The sequence below is a fragment of the Penaeus chinensis genome, chromosome 4 (genome assembly GCF_019202785.1).
Source record: "Penaeus chinensis breed Huanghai No. 1 chromosome 4, ASM1920278v2, whole genome shotgun sequence".
NCBI lineage: Eukaryota > Metazoa > Arthropoda > Malacostraca > Decapoda > Penaeidae > Penaeus > Penaeus chinensis.
The window spans coordinates 36,290,958-36,303,457 of record NC_061822.1 but is presented as its reverse complement, the minus strand read 5'-3'; the positions used below and the strand labels follow the sequence as shown (position 1 = coordinate 36,303,457).

The following is a 12,500-nucleotide window of genomic DNA, read 5'->3' as shown; positions in this document are numbered from 1 at the left end:
AGTGTCGCCGTCGTCGTCGTCGTCGTCGTCGTCGTCGTCGCCGTCGGCGTTGCCATCATCTTCGTTGTCATCGTCTTCGTCATCGTCATCATCAAGGATATCGTTCATACTAAGGGCCTGCGGGTACCTTGCTGTGATCCCATTTTCTCTGACGACGAAGGGAGAGGGAGCTCTCTCTGCTAGCTGGTCTTCTCGGTACGTCTGGAAGTCTGGTTCGAAGTCCATGTTTTCCAGTAGTTCTTCTATGTCAGATTCCGTCTCGTGTGGCTGATTCTGATCGTAAACGAGTTGACGGACATACCCCTGGCCATCCGAGTCAGATTCTTGATCATCGTCTAACGGAGAGGGAGATGGGCTGCGTTGGGCCACAGCCTCAGTGACGTGCCAGATGTCTCCTAGCAGTTCTTCGGTGGTCATGGGCCGAGACTCATCTTCTGTTTGCTCTTCCCTCATGGTGTCGTGGAGTCTGAGGAAGTTATGGCAACTCGCGTACAAGAGTCTGTCATCCTCATCCTGGTGTCGACAGCTGGACGAACACTGGGAACACTCGTCATCCGCCATTGCAAGGTCTGAAGAGCTTATTTGCAAGGATCGATCTTGCAAAGTTTCTAACCCTGTTGGTTTCACTTCAGAGTCGTGTTCCTGATTTACATCCATTTCCGATGGCTTTTGCTCATAACTTGCGGATATTTCGACATTTGTTATTTCTTCGCTCTCGAGGCATTTCCCTGACGTTTCAGCTCTTTTGCCGTCTTCCGGTTCGCTTGGCTTATCCTCACGTAGCGCTGTGTCATCAGGACGCGGGGATTTATCACTGTCTTTGTGTTCGACCGATTCTTTAATTTCAGGTTTAGTGGAATCAACGGCACTGAATTCCTCGGGATCAATAGACAATTCGCCATTCAGATTTCCTGGATCTTCTTTCAGATTCTCAAGAAGTTTTAGAAAACCTTCGTCATCGGGGATATTTTCGTCTCTTTCTTCTTTATCCTTGATTTGCGCTGTGTACTTGGCTTCGCCTTTGTTTTCCTCGTTTCCATCCTTCGTTGGTTTGTCCTTTTCTTCCTTTTGGATCTCTACTAACTCTTTAATTTCATTGATCTTCGTCTTTGCCCATTCCTTGGCCTCTGGCGTGAGAGCGTATATCTTCTCCTCTCCGTTGTCCTCAACGTGGATCCCCATGTCCTCAGGCTCTGTCGACGTCCCTTCGGCCTTCGCAGCTTTCTGGGCCAATACCCTTTCCCGAAGCCTCATAACAGCTAAGAAAAGAATAGTAATCGTGATTTGGTAAACTCTGATTCTAAATTTGAACTGTTTGCTCTAACGTGGAGTTTCGAACTGCACGTTAATTTTTTAATAATATATATACCTTTTCCACATTAGCAAATAGGATCTCACCGTTAACACAATCTCTCTGACGTTGGTGATCTCGCTCTGCCCACTGCCTTCTCATGGCTCTCTCAGCCTCCACTCCGCCTTCAAGCCTGAAAAGGAGATGGGTGTAAACGTTTCTGAGATTTGAAGTGCAAAATCAAACTGTTAAATGCAGGAAAATCGTAAAATAAAATCTTGTATCTTAAAGTACGATTTAAAACAATCACAAATTACTTAGTTATTTATTTATCTGTTGTCCATCACTCTCATAAACAGGTAAATGAAAAGTGGAAATACCATCCTTTTGGAAATAGAATAAACGCTGCCGAATTGTCTAAATGAGACCTTTTAGTTTTCATTGACATTTGGTAAGTAAAGGCCTTTCCTTATGGACAAACTCATGAGGGCTTACCTGTCACAACAACACAGAGAAACAGATACGCCTATTGTTGGTCCGTGAGTCTTCAAAACCAAAATGGGACATTTTTTGGACAAACGTGAGGCAAAGCTATTTCTTGATGTACTGTACCTTACTATAACACAGGAAACAAGGTATCCGAAAGGGTGGACTGTCTTCAAGCACCAACCTAAGGGACAGTGTCTTTTGAAACGACCTACCATGCCTCGGCAGCGGCTCTGTCCACTGGGAAGACAGGGCGGTCGTCCAAGTAGGTCAGGTTCGAGCAAGTTGTGATGAGGGTGTTGCGGTAAGGTCGCACCTCACGAGTCGCCGGGTTACCTGTTAGCTGCAGTACCCTGAGCTCTGGCATGACACTCAAGACCTGAAGCGGGGGAGTTATAGGATATCACACCTTGACATACTTTTTCAGCCATGCTTCCGCTCATTTCTATCCTGCATTTCAAATGCAGGATAGACATGGAGACTGTCATCTTATCTCTAAATAGAGTTCTCTTGTATTTAGTTTTTCTTCCGCCATTTTACTTTTAATTAAAATTTTCTTACCTATATCAATCTTAACACACCCCATAAATGGCCCCTCCACGTATGCAAATTACCTGGACAATCTCCGCTTGATTGATCTTATTGTGTGAAAGGTCAAGACAGGAGAGGGAACTGCACTCAGCCAGCTGTTGCGCGTCCTCTGCGGTCGTGAGGCGATTGTGGCTTATCTGTAACGTCTCCAGCTGCGGGAGACCACCTGTGAGGGAAAGGGTTGTGGTCAAGAGAGGTTATATGTACTGTATAGGCCTATTAACATGTACAAGAAAATTACATGAGCATATCATTATCATTATTATCATTATCATAATTATTATCATTATCATAATTATTATAATTAACTTGATTTTTTATTGCTATAATTATTATTATTTTTATCATTGTCATTATTATTATTATTATCATCATTATTAGTACTTTTATTATCATTATTATTATTACTACCATCATTAATATTATTATTATTATCATTATCATTATTATTTTTGTTATCATTATTATTATTATCATTATTATCATCTTTATTATCATCATCATCATCATCATTATTATTATCATTGATATCATTATCACCATTATCATGATTATTATCATCCTTATCATCATTATTGTTGTTATTATTAATATTATTATCATTACTATCATTAACGTTATCATATTTATTATCACTCTCATTATTTTTTTTGTCCATTTTATTATCATCATTCTTGATTATATATAGATAGATATATATATATATAGATAGATATATAGACAGATAGAGATAGATCGATAGATAGTTAGATAGAGATAGATAGATAGATAGAATTATAGATATAGAAATAAATAGATAGAGAGATAGATAGAATTATAGATATAGAAATAAATAGATAGAATTATAGATATAGAAATAAATAGATAGAGAGATAGATAGATAGAGATAGAAAGATAGATAGATAGATGATAGATAGATAGATAGATAGATAGACAGATAGATAGATAGATAGATAGAGAGAAAGAGAGGATTATCCAAACAGAGACATACATAGGCAGTCACAGACAGACAGAAAAATAGAAAAAAAAAGAATCCTCCTTCATCAGCATACTGAGGTGCTCGATCCTAGAAATCATATTGTAGGAGACGTTGAGCGTGACGAGGGAGCGCAGGTTCTGAAGTCCATCCAAGGAGGTAATGAGGTTGTGGTGGAGGTGGAGGGAGCGGAGGTGGCGGAGGTGGTGGAGGCCGGTGATGGCGCGGAAGCCGTTGTTCTCCAGCCAGAGGCACTTGAGGCTCGTGTACTCCTCGAGGTTTTCTATTTCCGTGTAGCCTGTGGCGGGGTTGGAAGGGAAAGGATGCGGTTAGAAGGGAAGACTCTTTCAATCTTTGGTTGAGAAGGCGAGGAAAGAGGGTGTGGGGGAGTGGAGGGATTGGGAAGATGGGGTTAGAGTGGTTAGGGGGATAAGGAGGAGGGGTTAGGTATATACACACACACACACATATATACTGAATATATATATATATATATATATATATATATATATATATATACATACACACACACACACACACACGCAGACATATATATATATATATATATATATATATATATATATATATATATATATATATATATACATATAAATACACATATATATATATACATATATATATATATATATATATACATATACATACATACATATATATATATATATAGACATATATATATATATATATATATATATACACATACACACACACACACATATATGTATATACTATATCTATATCTATCTATCTATCTGACTCTCTCTCTCTTTCTCTTTCTCTCTCTCTCTCTCTCTCTCTCTCTCTCTCTCTCTCTCTATATATATATATATATATATATATATATATATATATACACACACACATATATATATACATATATATATATATATATATATATATATATATATCCATATGGCATACGCCCTTTCGTATACGTAGATACAATAAACGCAAGAGGCACACATATAACATCAAAGAAATACATACTCGAGCAATAGAAATCATAAGAATCAATCCACACAAAGTCACACCAATTAACCTTTGAAGTGGAGGTAGAGGACGTCGTTGAGGGCGGGCACGGAATACAGGTCATGTTCTCGGCAGAGTTTCTTCAGCGCCTCTTTCGTCATCCTGTGGTGAAAGCGGAAGAGGGAGACACAAGGGAATATATATTAGCAAAATTACGGTCTATGGATTATTTGATGGGTATATGAATAATGTAAAGAGGAGTTAACCAGGGGAATGGAATATATATACATATATATATATAAATGTATATATATATATGCATATATATGTATTTATGTATGTATGTGTGTATGCGTTTGTACATACATTTTGTTGAATAAAAAAATTGAGATAAAAGTGACCACATATGATGCAAGGATTTCCTGCCATGTGTCTTTGTTTCATGTGTGTAATGTAAGCTGTATTTCAAGTGTTTTTTTTTAAATATATTCTGTTGGATTTGCTATATTAGCCATGCGCTTACGATTTGTTCTGCTTACCATATCCGCTTTATATATACATTTTTCTTATCAAATATAATTTCACTTATAACATCGCATCCGTTTTCAAAGTTGCTTAGAAATTCAGTTCTTAAGAATATCTTTAAGAGCAGAGTCTCCACGCATCACCGATAAAGCCGCGCGTTACAAGCCAATAAGCGAAAGGACATCGAGTGTGAAACTTTTAAACAGTAATCGGTGCTAGTCTGGGAAGGTTTAAGGACTCTGAATCTATGTGGAATGAAAAATGATTGTACTAAACATGCATTTATGAAAGAATAATTTTGATAAATGGAAAAAAAAATATGATGCGGTGTCAGAAGCAGCATTAATAACCAAGCGCACGAGACATTAAGACCTATTAAATCTGCCAGTGCCTCAGAATCCTCCCAGTGGGAAGAATATCACGCGCCAGAGGGATGGGATTAAGCCGGGAATGTTGCCTTGCGTTGTTGTGTGTGCATACGGTCCGTCACATGTTGCTATTGCCTTGATCACTGCACGCCCAGTCTCAGGGAGAAGCTTGACTTCGTTCATAATGAATCTGCCATAAGCTCTCCGGGTGCTCCCTGATGGACGAAGCCTCTCAATCTCCTCAGCAAGGACAATGTTTGTACAAAAGGTATGAGTGGGAAGGAATTTCTTCACAATAAAAGAGATATATTTGACCGGTTTCAAATATATCTACGTCAGAAATACATGTATTTCCGACGAAGATATAGTCGAAACCGGTCAAATACATCTCTTGTATTGTGAAGATATTCATTCTCATCCATACCTTTTATACATTTGTCGACATGAATATGGTTCAAGGATATTTTTTTTCTGAACACTGATGGAAGAGTTCTTTGCCAAAGTCACCCAAGTGACCCTGGATAAGGTGCTAAAATGCTTTGAACTTGATTGTGAACCGTTTGCTTTTCTTGGCTTTCCCATACAACCAGGGTGCTAATGATACCTATTATCCCAGAGGTAATTATTAGCTACACACAGTTACTCACCCCATTCTAGTTACAAATCGTGGGTTAAGTCTGTATTTAAGTTCTCGCTTATGATACTAGGAATAAATTATTAATGACTCTCTCCTCCTCTCCCTTGAAGGCACTGCCATTTTTATCTCTTTTTTTCAGAAAGGATCACATAGGTTACTTCACAGACGTTGAAGACGTCGAATCAGACAATGCCTTGACGATATGGGCAGGTGTTGTCACTGTCATGGGAGACCTGGCCTATGCGTCCCAGAGGGAGAAATATATTGCCATTATTCTGAATTCCACGGAAGCCATAGGGAAAGTATGCCCAGTACCAATATATACTTTTTGACCACCCTGCTCATCTTTTCACAGACGATCCTTAATTAGGGTTGACGCGTCATTTAAAACCGGGTCAAAACTTGTTATTCGGATATGATAATAATAATAAAAAATAACAACAAAACAACAACAACAATAATAACAATAATAATAATAATAGCAGTAATAATATCAACGATGATAATAACGATAACAATAATGATAATGATAATAATAATAATAATAATAATAATAATAATAATAACAATAATAGTGAGTAATAATAACATAATGATACTGATAATTAATAATAATAATAACACCAATAAAATAACAATAATGATAATAACAACAATTCTAATACTAATACTAATACTAATACTAAGAATAATAATGATAATAATAATAATGGTAATAATAATAATAATAATAATAATAATAATAACAATGAAAATAATGATAATCATAATAATAATAACAGTAATAGCAATAATAATGATAATAATAACAATGATAATAATAATGATGATAATAACAATAACAGCAACAACAACAACACTGATAATAATGATAATAATAATAATAATAATAATAATAATGATAATAATGATAATAATGATAATAATGATAATAGTAATAATAATGATAATAATAATGTAATAATATCAATAACAGTAATGATAATCATAATAATAATAATAGTAATAGTAATAATGATAAGTAAAATAGCAATGCTAATAAAGAAAATGATACTATTACTACTACTACTACTAATAATAATGATAATAATAATGATGATAATAATAATAATAATAACAATAATATAAAATAATAACAATAATAACAATGATAATATAATCATAATGATAATGATGATGATAATAATAATAATAATAACAATAATGATAATCATAATAATAGTGATAAAAATAATAATAATATTAATGGTAATAATAATAATAATAATAATAATAATAATAATAATAATGATAATAATAACAATAATAATCATAATAATAAAATAATGATTATGATACCAATTATAACGATAGTAATAATATCAATGTCAGTAATGATTATAGTAACAATGATAATAACAATAAGAATGCTACCATCACACTGATGCTGCTACTACTACTACTTCTGCTATTACTGGTCCAGCAACTATTACTACTAATAATGAAAATGATAACAAGAATGTTAGTAATAATAACAACAAAAACAACAACAATGTTAACAATAATGATAGAGATAATGACAAAAATGATGGTATACACATATTAGTTACAGAAACTATGTACCTTTGCAGTAACAACCTTTTATGATATTTGCCTGATTTTACTATACTTATTTATAATACACATACAAAATGTCTCAAGTACAGATGAATAAATAGCATACGCCATCATATGTTGGCAACGGGACAATAACAAGTGATTTTGAATGTCAATTTATATTTCCTTTACACCAAGAAAGCGTAAATGACAAGGAAATGCCCAATCACAGGCGCATAACTAAATCCTTACAGTTTGTATTCTCGGATACGTAATGTAGGGAGGGAAAGACCGAGTGTTGAACCAAGTTATTATTAGCCGCACAATCTTACCTCGGTCCATGATATTCCTTTTTTGCTTCCGTCGTTTCCTCAGCAGGTTCCTTACTCGAGGTTGAGGCGCTATTTCCGGAAGCACAGCCATCGTTACTTTCTTGCAGGCTGTCCGGAATTACAGCGCTCTTCGTTTCTTCGTCCACTTCCATTGTATCACTGATATTCACTCACCCAACACGACAAACTACCTTTGGGTTGCATAACGTTTTCGGTGAATGAGTAAAGTTTGCCTTACTCCTTGAAGAGAAAATCACACCCGGGTCGTTGCCATAACGACGAGGACTCGTTGTCATAACAACGGGGACGCGACAATTATGGCGTCTCCTTTGACGTTTGATCACGAAACTATCAAAAAGATATTTACATCAATATCATCGTGTGGTGACGTCATTGTTTAAGCTGTTAAGCCTATCCCTATGTACCCTTTTGTTTGGGGCTAGTGTGTTTATATGAATGACATTGAAAACTGCCCTGCGTTTGTTGGAATACGCAAGTTGTAGAACCACTGGATAGACAACAAATATAAGATGCTAATTAAGGAAGTTGTAGTGGTTATCTTTTGATTGTCTCTTGAATTTTATCACGTCTTTCTCTTATGTGTGTGTGTGTGTGTGCGTGTGTGTGTGTACGTGCGTGTGAGTGCGTGTTTGTGTGTGTGTGTGTGTGTGTGTGTGTGTACATATACATATACATATATATAAATATATATATAAATATATACATATACATATGCAACCATATACATAAATATATACATATACTTACATATATATACATATATATACATATATATATATTTATATATATTTATATATACATATATGTATTTATATAAATCTATGTATATGTATATATATTTTTTCATATATATAAATGTATATGTATATATATGTATATATTTTGATACACACACACACACACACACATATATATATATATAAATATTTGTGTGTGTGTGTGTGTGTGTGTGTGTGTGTGTGTGTGTGTGTGTGTGTGTGTGTGTGTGTGTGAGTGTGAGTGTGTACATACATATACACACACGAAACAAAACCTGAATCAGCTGTTCGATTATGTAGCGTACCTAGCAACGGTTACTAGCAACCGTTTCCATGGTTACCGGGACGCCGAATGTCCTGCTTGGTTTGGCAGAGGCCACAGTAGAAATTTAACCGTTCTGTGAAGTCAGTGAAACAGTCTCGCGGGGCCCACATTATAGATATTTCCTAGGTGGTGAAACATAAGCTGTCATAACATGTATTCACCGTGTCAGTATCTCGTGAAACTTTTTGAAAATTAATTAAAGAAATTAGAATGCTTGTCAAAATACATGTATGATAACGGAATATTTAGACGTGGTTTATTAGTGTTTGTATCCCTCGCAGAAATCACGGTAAGCAATAGCTAAGATGAAGGAAAAACGGAAAATCAAAGAGCTTCAACTATTGTCAGCAATAGGATTTGCAGGTTTGTAATTTTCATCAAAATTGCACACACACACACACACACACACACACACACACACACACACACACACACACACACACACACACACACACACACATGTGTATGCAAATATCTTTTTATTTGTTTACCTATACAATTATCTATCTTTCGATCTATCTATCTATCTACACGCACACACACACATAGACACACACGCACACATGCGCGCGCGCGCATGTACGTATGCATAAATCTCTTTATTTGTTTATCTATACATTTTTTTCCCTTTTGTTTCAATGGTTCAGACGTTCTCATGACCGGAAAAAAGGAAATTCAGAGGTAACAATAACAATCTTGATAACTAATCTCTATGATTCGAACGCAGGGAAAGTGGTGGGCGGGCTCCATCAGCACAGGGACAGAGGTCTCATATACCCCGTGGGCGTGGGTGTGGGCGTGTGGGACCGAACGGCCGGGAGACACGCCCTCTTGCACTCCCATAACCGCCCGATCACCGCCCTGGCTATCTCCAGGCGGGGCAACCTTATCGTGTCGGCACAGGACAGCGATCCCGGGTGTCAGGTAAGGTGTCGGGTGTCAGGAGTTTAATTCGAATTAGGAATTACGGTGTTTAGAATTATGGTTTAAAGAAATAAAAGATACATATCCAGTTTTAGAAATCAGCAATAAATTAGTTATGCCTTTGTAAATAGAACCGCTGGCAGCCCTGCTCAGTATCTTGATACTTTTGTGAAGTAATTCATGGAATCACAAGTTTGCCACACCGAATACTTTTGTTGATATGATTAACGCTGATATTCTGAGCAGTTGTTTATTATCGTTTAACTGTCATTGCGTATCCAAAACCAGAAAATTAAATATACTCAATTTGGAAGATATTATTCATTATTATTGTTCTTGTTATTATTATTGTTATTATTGTTATCATTATTATAATTATTACCATCATTATTGTTATCATTATTATTATTATCCTTATCATTATCACTATTATCATTATTATTATCACAATTATTACTATAATGATTCATAATAATGATAATAATAATAATAATAATATTATTATTATTATCATTATTATTATTATTGTCATCATTATTATTATTATTACTATTATTATTATGATTATTATTATGATTATTATTATTATTATTATCATTATTATTATTATTATTATCATTATCATTATTGTTATTATTTATATTATTATTATTATTAATAGTAGGAGAAGTAGTAGTGATGTTATTTTCATCCTTACAATAATTGTTATGATAATTATCTGTCTGACTATTATTACTGTTACCATAAGTATCATTATCATCATGATTATCATAATTTCATTATCATTATTGATATGTCATTATTATAATCAATTATTATAATTTCATTATCATTATTCTGTTGCTGTTGTTGTTACTGTTGTCATTATTACTGTTATTATAATCATTATACTTATTATTTTTATAACCATTATCAATTCTTCTTATTGTCATTACAATTATTACTATCATTATTATTGTTATCGTTATCATCATCATTATTATTATCATTATCTTTTTTATTGCATCATCATCATTAATATAATCATTTGCGTAACCATCTTGATTATCATTATTTTAGTTATTACTGGTATATCATTAGTACCATTATTATTGTGTTTATCCTTATTACTTTATTATTTTGTTTATCCTTATTACTTTATTATTTTGTTTATCCTTATTACTTTATTATCATTATTATTCTCATTTATCATTATCATTTTCGTTATTATAATTATCATTATTATTATGATCATTATCATTATCATCACTTCTATTATCATCCTTATCATTACTTCGTTATTCAGTTCCATGCAAGTACTGGGATACCATAACCCAGACGTGTTCCTCTCTCAGGCGAAAGTCGTAATATGGGACTACAGAGAGCGTGTGGAGCTTGGGTCCTACAGCGTGCACCGGGAGGAGGTGGCCGCCGTGGCAGTGTCAGCCGGAGAGGAAATCGTCGTCAGCCTCGGGGGGCCCCTGGACGGCTACCTGGTCGTCTGGCATGTGGAGACCAAGAAGCCTCTCTGCAGTATGTTATTCGTTGCAATTTCTAGTTTGCTAGACTTGGGAAGATAAAAATGCGTTTTTTTTTCCACTCGGAATAACATTGGATTACCCTGGTAGTATCTATTATTTGTCTGTATTAAACTTGCCCAAAGATAATTTGGACAGCTACGTTTTTTTCCCAAGGTCTGTTTACTATCTCGTTTCCATGCTGCATGGTACACGGTCCGTTGCTCCCATTATATATATTTCTCTACTAAAACTGACATTCCTAACCCATACTATTTCGTAACTATTTCCAGGTGTCGTCGCTGGTGACCCTGGCTTAGGTCTCACGACGCTCCTGTGCACCGCCCCCGTCACGCCCACCCTGATGCTGGTGGGCGGCCAGAAGCTGCTGAGGGCGTGGACCTTGAATAGCAGTAACAACAGACTAATGCCCACGCCCATTGCTGTCGGCCTACTTGAGAGAAATTACACCTGTTTGCAGGTACGAAATACTTACAGTGTTAGTTTTCGTGACATTTTGTATAGGACGACTGTACTGTAATATTTGTTTTGTTTGATATTGTTAGGATTGTTCACCTTCTTTTCCTATTTTCTGCTCAAAAGTTCGTAGTTTTCACTAGAGCTCAGGTCTGTCTTGAGAGTGAGAGAGAAAGAGAGAGAGAGAGGGAGAGAGTGAGAGAGAGAAGGAGAGAGAGAGAGAGAGAGAGAGAGAGAGAGAGAGAGAGAGAGAGAGAGAGAGAGAGAGAGAGAGAGAGAGAGAGAGAGAGAGAGAGAGAAGAAAGAAAAAAAAAGAAAAATGAAAGAAAAAGAAGAAGAAAACCTAGATAGCCTAAATGATTGAAAATTTACAAAGACAACTGACCATCCGAACAAAGTGAAGAAAAGACAACTAAATAAATCTGACTCAAACCCTGCTCCAATAACCCAAGGAGTTCCTTACGAGAGAAAGCGCCATCTCCCTCAGGTTGACGCAGCTGAGGAGCACCTTTACGCCTCCACCACCACGGGCGATGTGGTCAAGATCCGCCTCAACATGGTGAACGGGAAGTGTAAGTCGACAGACGTTATCATCATCTGCGTCTTCGTTTATCATGTGTTCTGTTTCTGTGTGCGGAGAAGTTTGGTGTGATACAAATTTAAGTGTTTTCTGTTTATAAGTCATCAAATTTAGTATAATACAAATGAAGGCATTATTATTATTTTTT

General features: G+C 35.6%; 3 protein-coding genes and 1 long non-coding RNA gene across 4 annotated transcripts in view; 1 reads left to right on the top strand and 3 right to left on the bottom strand.

The window, feature by feature from the left end:
• The window catches only part of LOC125025286 (protein PFC0760c-like), a 3,060-nt gene extending 1,806 nt beyond the window's left edge, over positions 1-1,254 (bottom strand). The window contains exon 1 of the mRNA XM_047613260.1: positions 1-1,254. This exon is cut by the window's left edge and continues 916 nt beyond it. Coding sequence (XP_047469216.1) covers positions 1-1,254 — 1,254 coding nt within the window.
• Positions 1,255-1,415: 161 nt separating this feature from the next.
• On the bottom strand, positions 1,416-2,505 carry LOC125047961. Its single transcript, XR_007116780.1, has 3 exons — positions 2,392-2,505; positions 1,993-2,156; positions 1,416-1,484 (listed from the first exon to the last, which is right to left on the bottom strand). It is a non-coding gene; the product is annotated as an uncharacterized LOC125047961 (long non-coding RNA).
• A 50-nt stretch (positions 2,506-2,555) lies between these two features.
• LOC125025285 (dynein axonemal assembly factor 1-like) lies at positions 2,556-7,923 on the bottom strand. The gene is made up of 4 exons (XM_047613259.1): positions 7,772-7,923; positions 4,405-4,496; positions 3,421-3,642; positions 2,556-2,584 (listed from the first exon to the last, which is right to left on the bottom strand). Exons 1-4 carry the CDS (start codon positions 7,921-7,923, stop codon positions 2,556-2,558), a joined length of 495 nt encoding a protein of 164 aa, XP_047469215.1.
• A 1,257-nt stretch (positions 7,924-9,180) lies between these two features.
• Positions 9,181-12,500, top strand: part of LOC125025284 (cilia- and flagella-associated protein 52-like) — an 8,958-nt gene continuing 5,638 nt past the window's right edge. The window contains exons 1-5 of the mRNA XM_047613258.1: positions 9,181-9,238; positions 9,603-9,799; positions 11,134-11,311; positions 11,589-11,776; positions 12,260-12,344. Of these exons, the coding sequence (XP_047469214.1) occupies positions 9,181-9,238; positions 9,603-9,799; positions 11,134-11,311; positions 11,589-11,776; positions 12,260-12,344 (706 nt within the window). The remainder of the gene's footprint in view (positions 9,239-9,602; positions 9,800-11,133; positions 11,312-11,588; positions 11,777-12,259; positions 12,345-12,500) is intronic.